The 18,851-nt window shown below is 31.5% G+C and overlaps 5 protein-coding genes across 6 annotated transcripts in view; all 5 read left to right on the top strand.

Moving 5' to 3' along the window:
• LOC106753804 (tropinone reductase homolog At2g30670-like) overlaps positions 1–906 on the top strand; it is a 6,877-nt gene extending 5,971 nt beyond the window's left edge. Inside the window, 2 exon segments of the mRNA XM_014635671.2 lie at positions 462–592; positions 594–906. Coding sequence (XP_014491157.2) covers positions 462–592; positions 594–624 — 162 coding nt within the window. The 3' untranslated portion in view covers positions 625–906.
• A 6,383-nt stretch (positions 907–7,289) lies between these two features.
• LOC106753886 (tropinone reductase homolog At2g29150-like) lies at positions 7,290–8,906 on the top strand. The gene is made up of 5 exons (XM_014635755.2): positions 7,290–7,378; positions 7,626–7,833; positions 8,021–8,240; positions 8,338–8,444; positions 8,557–8,906. The coding sequence occupies exons 1-5, from the start codon at positions 7,290–7,292 to the stop codon at positions 8,743–8,745; spliced, it is 813 nt and encodes a 270-aa protein (XP_014491241.1). The 3' UTR covers positions 8,746–8,906.
• A 2,090-nt stretch (positions 8,907–10,996) lies between these two features.
• LOC106753865 (tropinone reductase) lies at positions 10,997–12,852 on the top strand. The gene is made up of 6 exons (XM_014635735.2): positions 10,997–11,154; positions 11,352–11,559; positions 11,719–11,938; positions 12,050–12,156; positions 12,229–12,376; positions 12,714–12,852. The coding sequence occupies exons 1-6, from the start codon at positions 11,066–11,068 to the stop codon at positions 12,752–12,754; spliced, it is 813 nt and encodes a 270-aa protein (XP_014491221.2). The 5' UTR covers positions 10,997–11,065; the 3' UTR covers positions 12,755–12,852.
• On the top strand, positions 12,734–15,567 carry LOC106755634 (metal tolerance protein 1). 2 transcript variants are annotated; one of them, XM_022778425.1, is made up of 2 exons: positions 12,734–12,870; positions 14,334–15,567. In XM_022778425.1, the coding sequence occupies exon 2, from the start codon at positions 14,364–14,366 to the stop codon at positions 15,543–15,545; it is 1,182 nt and encodes a 393-aa protein (XP_022634146.1). In that variant the 5' UTR covers positions 12,734–12,870; positions 14,334–14,363; the 3' UTR covers positions 15,546–15,567. The 2 variants fall into 2 exon arrangements, with proteins under 2 accessions (XP_022634146.1, XP_014493306.1); XM_014637820.2 differs by lacking the exon at positions 12,734–12,870 and adding an exon at positions 13,363–13,815.
• Positions 15,568–18,224: 2,657 nt separating this feature from the next.
• LOC106778595 (tropinone reductase-like) lies at positions 18,225–18,830 on the top strand. Its single transcript, XM_014666570.2, has 2 exons — positions 18,225–18,382; positions 18,580–18,830. The coding sequence occupies exons 1-2, from the start codon at positions 18,294–18,296 to the stop codon at positions 18,821–18,823; spliced, it is 333 nt and encodes a 110-aa protein (XP_014522056.1). The 5' UTR covers positions 18,225–18,293; the 3' UTR covers positions 18,824–18,830.
• Positions 18,831–18,851: the final 21 nt, after the last annotated feature.

The following is an 18,851-nucleotide window of genomic DNA, read 5'->3' as shown; positions in this document are numbered from 1 at the left end:
TTTCTGATGAATACGAATCTTGAATCTTGTTTCCACTTAAGCCAGCTTGCACATCCTCTCCTAAAAGCTTCAGAAGCTGCAAGTATCATTTTCATATCCTCCATTGCTGGTGTTGTAGCTACAAACGTAGCATCCATTGTATATGGTGTATCTAAAGGTGATTGTTCATTGCATTCCATGTTGCAGAGTTAGGTAGCTAGAGTAGTAAAAACTAGGCAATTTGAAATGGTGTACGTAATTGGCATGCAGGAGCAATGAACCAAATGACAAAAAATCTTGCATGTGAATGGGCCAAAGACAACATAAGGAGTAATTCTGTTGCACCTGGGGTAATCAGAACCTCTCTCGCGGAAAAGGTAACCCTTTTGTTGGCATTGTTATAGTGTATGATTATTGTTGTCATCTGTTTTGTTTTATTCTCTAGACTGAGGACATCATATTATTGTGTTGTGTTCTTGAAGGACTTGAAAGAGGAAACAATTATGAATGCTTTAATATCTCAAACCCCTCTGGTACGGATTGGAGAGGCAGAGGAGGTGTCTTCGTTGGTGGCATTTCTGAGCTCGCCTGCAGCCTCTTACATCACAGGACAGACCATTTGTGTTGATGGCGGCTTCACTGTGAACGGCCTCCATATATTCTAGCCTTAGTTTTCACTTTTTCAGTGTTACGTCAGTTACACTCTCATTGCATTGCTTTCTGTGTCATTAAGAATAAATTATGAGATTGTACTTTCCGAAGTTCAGTTTATGGGTGTGTTTGAGTTAACAATTAGTTATTAATCTCGTAGTGAGAGTGTGGTATGTTAAATGTAAACAAACTCTTTAGATTCTTAGAACGGATGAAATTTGCTGTTAAAAACCTAGTGTGTATTGAAGTAAAGATCAGCAAGAATTTTAAGTATTTAAAATAATTTGAGTTAAAAACCAATTAAAATTTTGATCACATCAATTTATCAAGAAAAAAAAAGTTATGGTAACGTATTAAAACAAAACATGGGTGTATGGTGGAGAATCTCTATTAAAGAGTCATTTACACTTTTTTCCTAGTATGTTAAATTGTCTTGCAAACACTTACTTCTATTTTTCTATGTTCTTGATGCTTAGCCTTTAAACTATATGGGTGGATATTTATCAAAGGTATTCTGATATTCAAGTCAATATTCGAGATCAGAGTCACGATAAAATCTTAAATTCGCAATAAATACAATCACTTATTTCTTTACCTCAAATTTGTATTTATAGGTTTCGAGGTGGGTCTTGTGATTAGTAAAACAGTAATCATGGCCTAATACCTAATAAGTAAGGCTTACTAGTAAACTTGACTAGAGGTTGTGCTTAAGGATGCTCGTCCATCTGCTTGGCTCTGTCCGGTCGGTCTCTCTCTGACCCGTATGGGCATACGATACACTGGCCCCCAACAATAGCTTCTGGCATTGGGATTTGTTATTAAGCCCTTTTGGAGTTGCATACCATGGCCCTAAGGGTTTGTTTTCCGTCTGGTTGAGTGACTTACTTCTCGGTTGGAGTTTGAATCTTGATTGTGGTGGGAAAATGCACGCCCTACCTCGTGGTTTGTGTCTTGAAGGAGTGCAGAGGTGTGTCATCTAGTTCGTTGATCGTGATCGAATCCAATAGTGGATGAGCACTGACAGTTACGCCAGAGTTTTTTCCTATAAATAGGAGTGAAGTTTGGCTGTCATTTTAACCAATTTCTCTGCCTACTGCACGATTTCTTCTTAATTTCAGGTAATAAAATGTCTACCGTTCATCTGTCTTTGTTTGAGGAGTTGTTGGGAAGGGGAGGCCGAGGGTTTGCTGGTGATGACACGTGGTCCTCGTTTTAGTGGACATACAATTCATGTTGACGCATTCATTGAGACTTAAGCCAAATATTTTGCACCTTTCATCATTTATTCTACATAGAACCCTGTACATACATGATTTCCTAAATAATGACATCCAAATCGTGGGGACTGCAGTACATACATCGTAAACAATGATCGTTCTCATCTTCAAATTTGATTATCAATAAATGTAACCAATACATTTCTTTGAACATTTCTAGCTAAAAATATGTACATCCAGACCTTTTTAGTACATATTCAAAAGGTTGTAAACAAAACATCAATCATATTGCGAAAATCTATATTCAACAACATCTACATAAGGCCTAAATCTTGCAACACTTCATCCCTCCGCACGTTGTCCACATCCAAGATCCAATCACAAACACACTTCTCCCTAACTTGTTACAGTTCCTCCTGCAAAAAGATAAATGCACAACATATCAATAAAATGCAACATCTTCTATCAAAGCTCCCAAAAAGGAAAATGTTTATAACTTACAGTTTTGTAGGTGGGCATTGTGTTGCCTTCGTATTTCTCAACGTCATCCCACAACTCCATAAATTTCAAAACAATAACTCCACAATCATATCTACTAAAACAAAGTCCAACATACAAATAATGTTATTTAACATATCAATGAAACAATAAAATTTTTTATTTGTAGAAATAAACATTAAAAACTTAAAAGTTTGCTTGGCTTGGAGTGTGCAAGTGTTGTACCTGCAACGTAGTTGACCTGGTTGTGCAAAACATTTGCCTCAAGTCCCCACTTATTTTGTCTTTGATACCACTACAGTTTCTGCACCATGAGTTTTACAAAAAATGGTTCATTGGACATGGAATTGTATATAAGTGGCATAATAATTGTGTCGAAAGAACTAAACCAGTAAATAGTAAAAAAAAATTAGAAAAAAACTTCATACTTTCCACCCAAAAATGCCATCAACCACTAAATCTTCTAGACAACTTCAACCTACACTAAACCATACCTTGAAAAATACGCAAAAAACACAACAACACATAAATGTCCTAACAAATTTAAAAAAGCTAAACCAACCTTTAATGAACAAAGACAGTCTGACCATACTATAATGAACACCAACGCCTCTCGGTGGGTGGCATGGAGCAAGATGAGTGGGTGGGTAAACGTCGACGGCGACACTCCAGTGGATAAAGGACCACGATGCTCTAAGGAAGACGAACCACAATAGTTGGGTGGGTGAGTAGACGTAAATTGCGGTAGCTCAAAACGCGCCTTTGTCGGTGGCGACTCCAATCAAAGCTTCCAACGTTGTCGGTCACTGGAACAGACACCACTTTGTCACGCGGAACTCCGACAGACCACACTTTCACCGACATGTTTCTGGGAAGAGGCAAGTTGCTTGGGTGGGAGGGAGCGAGACTCACTCTAGGGTTTGCTTTCTCTCTCTAAGCTTGGATTCTCTCTCACCTTGCCTCAGCTTGAAATTCTGAAGAGAGAAAATGAATCTCCTCACTTTCAAACCCTTCTCCCAATTCTCTTTCCACGTCATTCTCATTTTTATATTTTTTTTTCACGTGGACCACTCACATTTTGACACGTGTCCCATGTAAAAATATTGTTAAAAGTTGTTATTCAAGTATCATTTTCCTTTGTTGTTATACTTTTACGATGGTAGCCAATATAATTGTACTTTTTATTTCGATGAAATCATAAAAAATAAAAAAGAATTGCACTTTAAAAACATAGAAGAAGAATTATTGTGAAAAAGATAAAAAATTATATTTTTGGGAAGGCTTTTAATAAGGTAAGGTGACATATGTGTACCACATATATATGTTTATTTTGAAAATAATAAATATAATATCTTATACATATATTAAAAAATATATAAAATTTTATTATTATTATGATTATGTGAATGTAAATTAAAATTAAATATATTAAATATTATTAAAATAAAAAATTATAAATTATTGTCAGTATATTATTGTTATATATATATATATATATGACAGAAGTATGATGATAAATTATAAGGTGATCGATATAGATAAAATAAACATGTATAATGTGTTTTATTTTATAACGACTTCTTTTTAATCAAGTCTATAGCATAGCATGAAGCATTATGTTCTAAACCATTAATTCATTATTATCTATTCTTATAATCTTATTTACCTTAAAGGTATTTACATAAAATCAATTTTCTAAATATTTTTCTAAGATGTAAAACTGTATGGAATTTTCTCGTAATTTAAGTTTCAAAACAAAATAAATCAATATATTAAAATATGTTCCTAACAATTTAATATATTTTAAATTAATTTAATAAATATTAAGAACAAATTAATATACTTTCCTTTTGTCTAACTTAAACTCTTATTTATAGTCATGTATAATAATAATGAGTCAAACTGCATTAATATTACCTCTAATTTAAATTTAATGAATTTAAGATATTTTGTTTTAACTTTTTTTATATTCAATTTGAGGGTTTATAATCACGTTTAAATTCTCTAACAATTTTTTTTTCAAATGTAAATTTATTTATATTCATATACATTTTTTGAAATGTATTCTGAATCACAAGTACTCTGATAGAGACTTATCTAAAAGGAGGCAGGTGTGGATCCTAACCCCTTCACTTTTTAAAAAAAAATAATAATATAAACTATAAATAAAATAAAAGTTAAAACTTGATTGAAAAGTTATAAATATAATTTTTTTCTTAAAAATTATTGTTTTTCTCACACTTCTATTTTATTTGTAAGTTGTAATTTTCATTATAATAAAACAAAACATGGTTGTCTGAAATTTCGTCAACAAGACTTTTAATACAAAAATTATATTGTATTCGATTAAGTAGATTATTAAGATGAACTTTTTACTCTAATATGATATTAAAGAATTTTAATACAAATTTAAGTTCAGATTAAGTAGAAATAAAAAAATTGGAAAATATATAAAGAAAATCCTCATATACTTTCTTAAGATTTTGGTGTAAGATTAAATTCTAGTAGAAATAATAATATACTCATCAACTTAACAGCATATAAGAAAGAAAACACAAATCTATATTTTTATATTGAAATTAATATAAATTCTTCGTCTTAACATTGGCTCAAGTTTCATTGAATCTTTCTCATAAATTCTCCTAAAAGGATCTGACAATTTGAAGTGTAAATCATTATGTGATTTTGAATTTATTACTTCATGCCAGCGTTACAAAGAAATTGTTTTTTTTTTTATATTTACTTATACCAATCACTTTATTAGGCCAAAAATTGTTGAAGTTTTCTCTATTGACGAATCAAATTGCTTCACGAAGAAAAGTAGATTGCAACCAAACAAAGTTGGAATCACGTGTAGAGAAAGAGTTTTTTTTAACGAGGAACAGAGTTGTAGACACAGTTAGGATAACATGAAGATAAAGGAATTTTTGCAAACAAATGTTATCATTATTTCTTTTTTTTTTTGAGATAGTAAAAATTATGTATTAAATTAATTTTTTATATTAAATATTTAGATAGATAAGATAATCTTTTTATAATAGAATAAATATGAGTTAAGTTCAAAATATAAATAAATAATAATTATAAATAAACTAAAAATAAAAAATAAGGATAAGATAAAGATAGTATAGATTATGAATGGAAATTATATATACCAAGTTTATTACTAATATAATCAATAAAGACTAATTAGCGAAAATATTTGTTTCTGTATTTGAGTGACACTGAATTATTAATAATTTGCTAATGTACAAAAAAGATGAAATACCAACTTCGAAGACCTCTTAGGCAATAAATTTGGAAAGTTGCTTCAGATAAATCTTTTTTCGTAAATCATCGTTGAGGAATGTATCATTGATATCCAATTGAGAAAGAGTGTGAATATAGGTCGACAAACAACTAATAGCAGTTGTCGAGAATAATATTGGACAGTGGTGGACTATTGCAAAACTTCAACTATGATGACTTTGACAAAAATGATTACCATCAAAGTGGACAATGGCCAACAGTGACAGACAACGAGAAAATACGGGAGCTAGATTGCCATCAGTAACAGATGATGGCCTAGAGTGGCTGACAGCACAATGATGACAGATACTAAAGGTGGAAGATCAAACTCTTTCAAAAGAAAGACATCCTTTATTAATCAAAGCACTCAAAAACATACTTCTCCCACAAGGAACATTCATGGACAAAGGCAACGAACAATGGATAATAGTAGAAAAAACTCTAATAGAGAGCTGAAATTAGGAGAACAAAACTTAGGTACTCATACACAAGTATTGATAGACAAAATTCTTAGGACGATTGATCGAGATGATCAGATCCAACTATGACAATAGTAAACAGCGGAAATGACAGTGGCGCCACTGACAATTACAGGAGAAGACAGCATCACTAACTACGACTGGTGTGGTAACAGAGGCGACACAAATTTCTTTCTCAAAAAAAATCAAATTGCGATACCAAGTTGAATTTAGTAAAAACTATATATGAAATTAATCTTCCTACACATAAGATACTCTAATTATAATAGAAAAAATATAAGTTAAATCTAAAATATAAATAAATAATAATAACAACTAAATAAAAATAATACATCTTACAAACTTATTATACTGAATTATAAATTAATAGGTGGTATTGCAGCAATTAGTAGTATTTGAAGGTGTGAAATTGATCAATCGCTTTTAAAACTAAGCAATCGCTTCTTCTTTTACCCTATGAATAAGGCAAAATCGACTACACGTTCAGAAAAAAGGAAATCAACTTAATGACTCACAGGTCTACAAACTTGAAGTAGAAAACTTGTATTTGAAGTGATATTATGCACCAAACAGCTAAGGCAAATTTTGGGAAGTAAAATGTGAATCAACGTTCCTCCCATTTCGTGCTCATTCAAAACATTAAACATCAAAGTCTATATAATACCTTTAAATAAATTAATTTTTTAGGTTAAATATATTTTTAATTTTTAAATATAAAATTATAATTTGTTTTTTTCTTAATTTTAAATAAATATTAATTTTTAAATTTTAAAAGTAAATTAATATAATCTTTTTAATCTAATTAGGTTAATTTTTTTTTACATGTAAAATACGTTTGCGTTAATTTCAAACACATTTAGAGTTTAGGGTTTATACCTCAAACAATTGATTAGATTTTCTCAATTCTTTAGCTACTGAACAATAATATATATCAACCGAATATTCAATCAGACTTTTCCTGCACAGAAATTAAGCAAGGGAGTTTGGAAAAGAATTCCTTTATTCAGTTGGGATAAATGTCAAACTATTCTTATCATGGCTTACGTTTAACTCTTAATTTTCTCTATGAAGATAGTGACTATAAATTAAGGCACTTAGAAGGTAGCAATATCAATTATTAGATACGATAAACCTTCATTCATCATATCATCATATCCTTCGTCGAAGAGAAAAAGAAATGGGTGAGACGAACAGTGGTGGCAAAAGCAGCAGATGGTGTCTGCGGGGGATGACAGCTCTGGTCACCGGTGGATCCAAAGGAATCGGGTTCATATCATCTCTCTTTTTTCACATTTTTCATTCTCTTTTTGTTTCTGAAAAATACCTATTAATTTGTTAGCTATCAATTACCAACGAAAGCTAGTGGAAAAAGTTGTTAATTTTTGTGTTTATCTGTGAGAATGTTCGTACCAATAAAATATAGTAACAAGAAGAAGTACAATGAGTGGATACAGCATGAGAATTGTTTCTGGTTATGAGTTTCTCTGATGTTATTATTTGGACTATAACATAGATATGCTATCGTGGAGGAGTTGGCACAGCTTGGAGCCACTGTACACACTTGTTCTCGAAACGAAGCTGAACTCAGTGAATCCTTAAATGAATGGACCACAAAAGGATACAGAGTAACTGGTTCCGTCTGTGATATGACCTCTCGTGTTAACAGAGAAGAGCTGATAGCAAGAGTCTCCTCTCAGTTCAATGGAAAACTCAATATCCTTGTTAGTAATTCATTCAATTAAAGTCATAAATAAAGTCTTTTAGTGATATTTATTATTATTTCATTCATTATTAAATTGTTACCAAATAATTCATTAATTATTTAGTTTTACAATCAAGTTCTATATATTTTTGTATAAATTTCACTTTACTCATTTGTTATTTTATTACATATTGTACGGATTGTAGGTAAACAATGTGGGAACAAACATACTGAAACAGACCATGGATTTCACAGCGGAAGATTTCGCATTTCTGATGAATACGAATCTTGAATCTTGTTTCCACTTAAGCCANCTTGCACATCCTCTCCTAAAAGCTTCAGAAGCTGCAAGTATCATTTTCATGTCCTCNATTGCTGGTGTTGTAGCTACAAACNTAGTATCCGTTNTNTATAGTGCAACAAAAGGTGATTGTTCATTGCATTCTTCCATGTGGTAGAGTTAGGTAGCTAGAGTAGTAAAAAGTAGGCAATTTGAGAAATGGTGTACGTAATTGGCATGCAGGAGCAATGAACCAAATGACAAAAAGTCTTGCATGTGAATGGGCCAAAGACAACATAAGGAGTAATTGTGTTGCACCTTGGGTAATCAGAACCCCTCTGGCGGAAAAGGTAACCCTTTTGTTGGCATTGTTAGTGTATGATTAAAGTGTTGTCAAAATATCATTGTTCTTTTTTCATATTATCATTGTCCTTTTCATATTATTGTGTTGTGTTGTTGAAGCACTTGAAAGAGGAAAGAGTTGTGAATGCTGTAATATCTCAAACCCCTCTGGGACGGATTGGAGAGGCAGAGGAGGTGTCTTCGTTGGTGGCATTTCTGTGCTCGCCTGCAGCATCTTACATCACTGGACAGACCATTTGTGTTGATGGCGGCTTCTCTGTGAACGGCCTCCATATATTGCAGCCTTAGTTTTCACTTTTTCTGTGTTACGTCAGTTACATTCTCGTTGCATTGCTTTCTGTTTCATTAAGAATAAATTAGGAGACCGTACTTTCCTAAGTTCAGTTTATGGGTGTGTTTGAGTTAACAATTAGTTATCAATCTCGTACTGAGAGTGTGGTATGTTGAATGTATTTTGGAATGCATGATGTTTATTGTTTGGTTTTAAGATTCATGTCTCCATTCACCAAATTGTATTAAGTTCTCAAGTTATTAAATTATTATTTATCTCTTTTGTTTATTAATTACTTTGACAAGATTTTTGTAAATATATATTTTTTAATTGACAAAAGTCATATAAAATGATATTTTAAAAGTAATAATAAATTAAAAATAATAAAACTAAATTATTTTGATATCAAATAGTTTTAATATAAATAATTTGGTTAATTATTTTTAAAACACATCATTTTAAAAATACTTTTTTATCCTTTTTTATTTTCTGATTCTTGAATTCTGTTAATCTTTTTTTTCTAAAAAATCGGAGACTAATATTTTTATAAATACTTTAATTTTTTTTATAAGGACGTGTTCTAAACCATTAATTCATTATTATCTATTCTCATAAGCTTATTTACCTTCAATGTATTTACACAAAATATTTTTTCAAATACTTTTCTAAGATGTAAAACTGTATGGAATTCTCTCGTAATTTAAGTTTCAAAACAAAACAAATCAATATATTAAAATATAATATGTTCCTAACAATTTAATATATTTTAAATTAATTTAATTAAAGATTATTTTTCTAAATATTAATAACAAATTAATATACTTCCTTTTTGCTTAACTTAAACTCTTATTTATAGTTATGTATAAATAATTAATTGAGAAATTAACAGGAGATTCAACCGTAATAATGAATCAAATTGCATAAATATTATCTCTAATTCAAAATTTAACGAAGTTATGATATTTTGTTTAGGTTTTTTTATTTATATTCAATTTGATGATATAGAATCACATTTAAATTTTTTAATAATATATTTTTAAAATATGAATTTCTTTACATTAATATATATTTATTGAAATATATTTTGAACACAGGTATCTTAATAGGTATCGATTCCTTCTCCCTCTTTAAAAAAAATATAAATTATATATATATATATATATATATATATATATATATATATATATATTATATATATATATATATATATATATATATATATATATATATATATATTATTTATATTTTGAAAAGTCAAATACGATTTCTTTTTTAAGAAAACATTGTCTGTCTCACACTTTTAAATGATTTATTAGTGGTAACCTTTCATCTTCCTTTCTAATTCTCTTTTTTTGAATTTCTGTATATGTTTCTTTTTACTAATAACTTTTTTTGTATCTGAGTTCATCATAAAAAAAATGTTTATCTAAATTTTTGTCATTAAAACTTTTAATACAAAAGTCGTATTATATTTGTCTAAGTGAACTTATAAGGCAAACTTTTGACTCTAATATCAATTAAAGAATTTAAATATAAGTCTAGATTTACATTAAATAAAAATAATAAAATTAAAGAACATAAAAAAAATCTCACAAACTCGTTTTAAGATCTTAGTATAAGCTTAAATTTTATGTTGAGTAGAAATGATAAATCTCCGCAAGATAGAAAAAAACTCACAAATCTATTTTGATATGGAAAGTAATATAAATTCTTCATGTTAATTTAGGTCAAGTTTCATTGAATCTTTCTCATAAATTCTCCTAAAAGGATCCGACAAGTTAAAGTGTAAATCATTATGTGATTTTGAATTTGTTACTTTATGCCAGCGTTACAAAGAAATTGTTATTTATATCTACTTATACTAATCACTTTATTAGGCCAAAAATAATTTCATAAATAGCTTAAAGACGTGACTTTTTTTTAAATAAAATAAACTATTATTAAAACATAAATTCGATTTAGATTTTTAAAAATCTAACATATTGTATATTTGATGTAAATCAGGTCATTGGTGGCTGGTGAATGACGTAACCATTAAACTAGGTAAGCACTTAAATAGTTCATAAAAGTAATTTAACATATTGTGTCGATCTACAACTAAAAGTGATGGATCTCACATCCAAAAATCTCAATCACCGATTACATTAAGTCAGACTTTTGCTGCACACAAAATTAGGCAGAAGACGATAACTTTTGAAAACTCAGCAAGTTCAATATTATCTTTTGTCATGGACAAAATGAAAATTATTATAAATAAAGTTGTTTAGAAGGTAGTGATATCAGTTATTATATATTATATAAATCTTCAATCATCATATCTTCATTGAAGAGAAAATAATGGGTGAGACAGACAGTAGTAGCAAAAGCAACAGGTGGTCTTTGCAAGGAATGACAGCACTGGTCACCGGTGGATCCAAAGGAATCGGGTTACTATCATCTCTCCTTCTTCCACTTTTTTCATTTCATCTTTTGTTCCTCAATTTCAAACTTCCCACTGAAAAATACCCATTAACTTGTTAACTATCAACTAACAACAAAAGCTATACAAAATAAGTGGATATTACATGAGAATTGTTTCTGCTTGTTAATTTATCTTATGTCTATTATTTGTACTACATCCTAGATATGCTATTGTAAAGGAGTTGGCAGAGCTTGGGGCCACTGTACACACTTGTTCTCGGAACCAAACTGAACTCAATGAATCCTTGAACGAATGGACCACAAAAGGATACAGAGTAACCGGTTCGGTCTGTGACATCACCTCTCGTGTTAACAGAGAAGAGCTGATAGCTACTGTCTCCTCTCAGTTCAATGGAAAACTCAATATCCTTGTCAGTAATTCATTCAATTCAATAGCATGGAGTTAAAGTTATTTTTTCAACTTTTTTGTTTTAAATTAATACTGTGAGAAATAGTTCAAAATCCATTGTTTAGTTAGAAATATTTTTGCGATAGTGTCGGATTCTGCTTACATTTTGCGCGGATTGTAGGTAAACAACGTGGGAACAAACATACCGAAACAAACCCTGGATTTAACAGCGGAAGATTTCNCATTNCTGATGAATACGAATCTTGAATCTTGTTTCCACTTAAGCCAGCTTGCACATCCTCTCCTAAAAGCTTCAGAAGCTGCAAGTATCATTTTCATGTCCTCCGTTGCTGGTGTTGTAGCTACAAACTTAGTATCCGTTATGTATAGTGCAACAAAAGGTGATTGTTCATTGCATTCTTCCATGTGGTAGAGTTAGCTAGCTAGAGATTGTAATGGATAGTAAAAAGTAGGCAAGGTAATTTGAAAAGGTATATGTAATTGGCATGCAGGTGCAATAAACCAAGTGACAAAAAATCTGGCATGTGAATGGGCGAAAGACAACATAAGGACTAATTGTGTTGCACCAGGGCCAATTAAAACCCCTCTTGGGGATAAGGTAATCTTTTGTGTTGGCATTGTTAGTGTATGATTATTGTTTCATTTGTTTTCTTATGTTATGTTCTTGCAGGTCTTTAAAGAGGAAAAAGTTCAGCGTTGTCTCATTTCTAGAATCCCTCTGGAACGGATTGGAGAGGCAGAGGAGGTGTCTTCGTTGGTGGCCTTTCTGTGCTTGCCTGCAGCTTCTTACATCACAGGACAGACCATTTATATTGATGGTGGTTTCAGTGTTAATGGCCTTCATATATTCTAGCCTTAGTTTTCACTTTTTCTATGTCAAATCAGTTACACTCTCATTGGTTTCTCTCTCATGTAAGAATAAATTAACGGACTGTACTTTCCTAAGTTGAGTTTGAATTCAGAATTAGTTGTCAATCTCGCAGTGACAGTGTTGTATGTTAAATGTATTTTGGAATGTATCATGTTTATTGTCTGGTTTTAGTAAAACAGCGCTTGTTTTCACCTTAAAACTCAAACTTCAGTCACTCTTCCTTGGTAGCGGCGGTGGCCTAAGCGGTGGTGCAGGTGCTTGATGTTTTTTGTTCGGTGATGCAGGTTTGGGAGAGGGTGCATGTTCCGTGTGTTGTGTTGCGTGAGCTCTTCTTTCAACGCGTGCAGGGTGTCAATCGGCGCGGCGCTGTTTTGGTGGTCTTGTGGGCTTAATGGATTCATTTCTCAAACCGCTCTGGGACGAATTGAAGAAGCAGAGGAGGTGTCTTTCTTGGTGGCATTTCTGAATAATTTTATGCTGCGACATAATGACAATCATTTTGACCCATATTAAATTGTTATAAAAAAAAGTGAATTTTAAGAATAAAATAATTATAAAAATGAATTTTTATATATTTTTTTAAAATAAAATATAAGAAAAGATAATATAAAATAAATATAAAAAATTTATGTACTTAAAAATATCATTTTTCTGCGTCATTACTCAAAACCAAGGACAGAAGCACTCCTGTTGCTAAGAATAAATAGAGGGAGGTCCCTTTTTTTTATTTATTTTTTTTTACTATGTAGTTGGTAGATAATATCCAATTATCTACTAATTTTACGTAGATTTTGTTTGTGAGAAAAATTATAACAATTATTAAATCTTATATTTTTAAAATTAGAAGTAAATCTCAATGAATTTTCTTACATTATAAAATATTATTATAATTAAATTTTAACTATAAAAGATGTGATATCATCTTAAAATTCAAGATACGAAAGCAAACCACTTTCATTCCTGAAACAGATATTTTTCTATTATAAGAAAAGAGAAATCCAAAATTATTTACTGGGCGAAGCAATTAAATTCGAAACGTTGAAATTATTTAGCAAAATAAAAACTAACGTATAATGGTATCTGTTCTAATTTTGTGAGGGACGGAATCTACATAGGAAACATGTTGTTTGGTTCTTTTGTACTTGGTTGTTGCCGGCTATCGAAGAGTCTCCACGGAGAGATTTTTCGCAAGGCAACATCAGGTTAAATTTGTTGTCACCATCAACAACATCAACATCTATGTAAACAAGCTTTTCTTCATTTCTATACCTTTCTCTTTCCCTTCCGGTCTCTCTCTCGCTTCCTCTGACCTAAGCCCTCAATTCCTGAGACCATTCTTAATTTCCAATCTATTTCCTCGGTTCCACCACCGCTTCACTTCTACTGGTACGGTTTATTTATTTTATTAATTTACCTCGGCTTTTTTTCTGCAAAATCATTTTTTGTTTTTTGACTATGGACCCCAATAACTCAAATTTCTTAGCTTCCGTGCTGTCTTCCAAGGTAATTCAAGTTTCGGATTAACGCAAATTTGTCACGTGTAAAAATACTCATTCCTCTTATGATGTAATTGGCGTTTGGCTTCGCCACTTTCAGTGATTTTCCCAACAAGCCCCTTAATAAGTAATGCCATCTATGTTTATTTTATTTTGATTGCACACTTAAAATTGAAGAAGTCCAATTTATCGTTGACCCGATAATATGTCATTTTTTTTATCTTGTTGCTTTAGTTTGAAATGGTAAAATAATGTACAATTTACCTTATTCTGGCTGTTTCTACATAGGAATGTAATTTTGAATGCTCTTCCTGGTGTTGGTGTTGGTTTTGGTGTTGATGATGGCAATCTAACAATAGACTGAGCCTTGGGATGACTTTTTCTAAATGGTTTTCTTGTTTTGTTTAGGGTTTATAAGTACCCAGATTTCTGGAGCAAATGGAAAACGGGGAAGCCACCAGCTTGGTGGAAGAGAGGATAATGCAGGAAATTGAGATACCCATTGCATCTGAAAGACTTGATGTTCTTCCTATGAAGGCAGAGTCATCGTGCTGTTCTGGCTGTCCTTTTTCTGGACATGAAAATAGTGTTGTGACATCAAAAGAGTCTTCGAAGTCGGCAAAGAAACTTTGTGGTCTTATTGTTTTCTATGGAATTGTCATGGTTGTGGAACTTATTGGTGGAATAAAAGCTCACAGCCTAGCTGTCATTGGTGATGCAGCACACTTGCTTTCTGATATTACTGGATTCTCTATCTCTCTCTTTGCAGTGTGGGCTTCAGGTTGGGAGGCAACACCACATCAATCTTTCGGATACAATCGTCTCGAGGTTTTGGGGGCTCTTATATCTGTTCAGTTAATCTGGTTGATATCTGGTTATTTGATATATGAAGCAGTTGGTAGAATTCTTCTACAAGAGGCCAGTGTGAATGGAAAGGTCATGCTTGCAATTGCAACATTTGGGTTTGTTCTTAACTTTATCATGGTTGCATGGATTGGTCATGATCACGGTCATCATCATCATCATCATCATCATCATCATCATCATCATGGTTGTGAAGACTCTGGTCATGATCATAGTCATCATCACTGCCACACAGACCATGATCATGGCAATAAGGAGCTATCTATGATAAGTGATGAGGAGAGTGTTACCCTGGTTTCAAGTAATCACAGAAATACAAATGTCTTGAACCTAAATCTTCAGGGGGCGTATTTGCATGTCATGGCTGATATGATTCAATCTGTTGGAGTGATGATTGCCGGAGCCATAATATGGGCTGAACCTAAGTGGTTTATAGTAGATCTTGTGTGCACTCTTGTATTCTCTGTTTTATCTTTAAGTGCTACCCTTCCCATGCTTAGGAATATTTATGGCATTCTCATGGAAGGGACCCCAAGTGAGATAGATATCAGCAAGCTGGAAAATGGCATTAGAAATATCAAGGGAGTGCAGGATGTTCATGACTTGCACATTTGGGCTATAACTGTTGGAAAACTTGTTCTTTCTTGCCATGTAGTGGCTGAACCTGGCATAAGTTCCATTGATTTACTAGGCGTGATTAAACATTACTGTGAAAAAACATATCAAATACAGCATGTAACCATACAAATTGAGTAAGGCAAATATTTTTCCTCTCCTTTACCAGTGAATAATTGGTTGATGCATAGTCATAAAAATTTAAAAAGTGGGGTTTATTCTTTAATATTTTGACTTAAGAGTGAATTTGATATGCTAAAAGTTTAAAACAGCACAAAAATATGTTTCATGTTTGATTTTAAGATTGCTAAGAATAGACAAGTTTGAAATTCTGTTACTCAAGACTATTATGCACAAAATCATCCAAAATTAAATAATTCTCAATTGTTTTCCCTATCATTAATATTTATATGTGAAGAGTGGATGAACTCATCAACCTGTCTGTCAATTCTCTCCATCTATCCTTTCTTTCCCTATTCTATTTAACAGTAAAAACAAACTCCATTACACTGAAGAGATAATGTGGATGAATATGAATAGATCACCACGGTCCATTTAAAGCTACAATATCGAGAGATGAGGATTTGCTTGCCTGATGTCAAGTTGGGGGCAGTCATTGTAAAAAAGAATGTAGAGAAAATTGTAATAGTTACAAGTTTAACACACAATGATCAAAACAATCTTTGTTAATGTATTGTCCTTCCTTGTCTCTACAAGCAATTGCATCTTCTATTCCTCTTTCCTCGTCACTCGTCTTCAACTCCAATGGATTCCTTTTCTTATAAACATTTTCAAGTACTATTAAGCAGTATGGAGGTTAAGTTTCAATCTTTTAAGTCTTAAGTCCCTTTGAACTAACTCTTCCTGGACTAAAATGCGATCACTACGATCAAAAGTTTACTTGATCAGAATAGGATAGTCTCTGTCATAGAGAATCTTAAATGGAGTGATCCCAATACTATGATGGTAAGAAGTGTTATACCAATACTCTGTTTCTGGACAAACAAAGCAAATTTACACAAACTCCTTGGCATCTTTACGATATCCTTACAATGAAATTGAGCAAGATTCAAGCCAATGTTTTTCTAAAACCAGGACTACCTCCTATTAGTGAGCTATAAAACTCCTATAAATTTAACCAAAGCTTACAGAGGGAATAACCAATTTGTCTTTCCAGTAAAGCAACTAATCTTGGAAAAATAAAGTGTTCACCGGTCAGTTTTGGAAGTATTTGTGATAAATTAGTGGTACAACATGAAAAATGTCATCTACATATCACCCTCAATCGGATGGCCAATCCGAGATTCTCAACAAATATTTAGAAATATATCTCAGATGTTTCACTTTTGACTCTCCAAGAGAATGATCCAAGTTTCTTCCTTAAGCAGAATTCAAAAGAAGTATGCTGATAAAAAAAAAAAAAGAAAAGAAAGGATGTGCAATTTGAAGTGAGTGATTTGGTGTTGGTTAAATTGCAACTATATCAACAACATTCATTAGCTTTTAGGAAGAATCAAAAGTTTGGTCCTTTGCCATCATTCAGAAAGTTGGAAAGGTTCCTTATAAATTGAAACGTCCGAATTTAGGAAGAATTCATCCAGTATTCTATATTTCTTAGCTAAAATTGTGTCGCAGAAACCATGATCAACCTTATGCGTCTTGCCATCAATACGTGAGGCATTTCCGTTAAAAAAATAAAATAATATTCTTGCTCCAATCATGCGATTGTTTCTTGTGTGTTTCATATTATATATATATATATATATATATATATATATATATATATATTATTTATATTTTGAAAAGTCAAATACGATTTCTTTTTTAAGAAAACATTGTCTGTCTCACACTTTTAAATGATTTATTAGTGGTAACCTTTCATCTTCCTTTCTAATTCTCTTTTTTTGAATTTCTGTATATGTTTCTTTTTACTAATAACTTTTTTTGTATCTGAGTTCATCATAAAAAAAATGTTTATCTAAATTTTTGTCATTAAAACTTTTAATACAAAAGTCGTATTATATTTGTCTAAGTGAACTTATAAGGCAAACTTTTGACTCTAATATCAATTAAAGAATTTAAATATAAGTCTAGATTTACATTAAATAAAAATAATAAAATTAAAGAACATAAAAAAAATCTCACAAACTCGTTTTAAGATCTTAGTATAAGCTTAAATTTTATGTTGAGTAGAAATGATAAATCTCCGCAAGATAGAAAAAAACTCACAAATCTATTTTGATATGGAAAGTAATATAAATTCTTCATGTTAATTTAGGTCAAGTTTCATTGAATCTTTCTCATAAATTCTCCTAAAAGGATCCGACAAGTTAAAGTGTAAATCATTATGTGATTTTGAATTTGTTACTTTATGCCAGCGTTACAAAGAAATTGTTATTTATATCTACTTATACTAATCACTTTATTAGGCCAAAAATAATTTCATAAATAGCTTAAAGACGTGACTTTTTTTTAAATAAAATAAACTATTATTAAAACATAAATTCGATTTAGATTTTTAAAAATCTAACATATTGTATATTTGATGTAAATCAGGTCATTGGTGGCTGGTGAATGACGTAACCATTAAACTAGGTAAGCACTTAAATAGTTCATAAAAGTAATTTAACATATTGTGTCGATCTACAACTAAAAGTGATGGATCTCACATCCAAAAATCTCAATCACCGATTACATTAAGTCAGACTTTTGCTGCACACAAAATTAGGCAGAAGACGATAACTTTTGAAAACTCAGCAAGTTCAATATTATCTTTTGTCATGGACAAAATGAAAATTATTATAAATAAAGTTGTTTAGAAGGTAGTGATATCAGTTATTATATATTATATAAATCTTCAATCATCATATCTTCATTGAAGAGAAAATAATGGGTGAGACAGACAGTAGTAGCAAAAGCAACAGGTGGTCTTTGCAAGGAATGACAGCACTGGTCACCGGTGGATCCAAAGGAATCGGGTTACTATCATCTCTCCTTCTTCCACTTTTTTCATTTCATCTTTTGTTCCTCAATTTCAAACTTCCCACTGAAAAATACCCATTAACTTGTTAACTATCAACTAACAACAAAAGCTATACAAAATAAGTGGATATTACATGAGAATTGTTTCTGCTTGTTAATTTATCTTATGTCTATTATTTGTACTACATCCTAGATATGCTATTGTAAAGGAGTTGGCAGAGCTTGGGGCCACTGTACACACTTGTTCTCGGAACCAAACTGAACTCAATGAATCCTTGAACGAATGGACCACAAAAGGATACAGAGTAACCGGTTCGGTCTGTGACATCACCTCTCGTGTTAACAGAGAAGAGCTGATAGCTACTGTCTCCTCTCAGTTCAATGGAAAACTCAATATCCTTGTCAGTAATTCATTCAATTCAATAGCATGGAGTTAAAGTTATTTTTTCAACTTTTTTGTTTTAA

Source organism: Vigna radiata, chromosome 2, assembly GCF_000741045.1.
Source record: "Vigna radiata var. radiata cultivar VC1973A chromosome 2, Vradiata_ver6, whole genome shotgun sequence".
Lineage (NCBI taxonomy): Eukaryota > Viridiplantae > Streptophyta > Magnoliopsida > Fabales > Fabaceae > Vigna > Vigna radiata.
The sequence above is the reverse complement of the archived record's forward strand: the minus strand, read 5'-3'. Positions and strand labels throughout refer to the sequence as shown.

What these genes read in the sequence shown, in the direction of transcription:
- LOC106755634 (XM_022778425.1), top strand. Translation starts at nt 14,364, where the DNA reads ATGGAAAACGGGGAAGCCACCAGCTTGGTGGAAGAGAGGATAATGCAG.
- LOC106778595 (XM_014666570.2), top strand. Translation starts at nt 18,294, where the DNA reads ATGGGTGAGACAGACAGTAGTAGCAAAAGCAACAGGTGGTCTTTGCAA. An exon ending in GGTGGATCCAAAGGAATCGG is followed by an intron (nt 18,383 to 18,579) that starts GTTACTATCATC and finishes ACTACATCCTAG; the next exon opens with ATATGCTATTGTAAAGGAGT.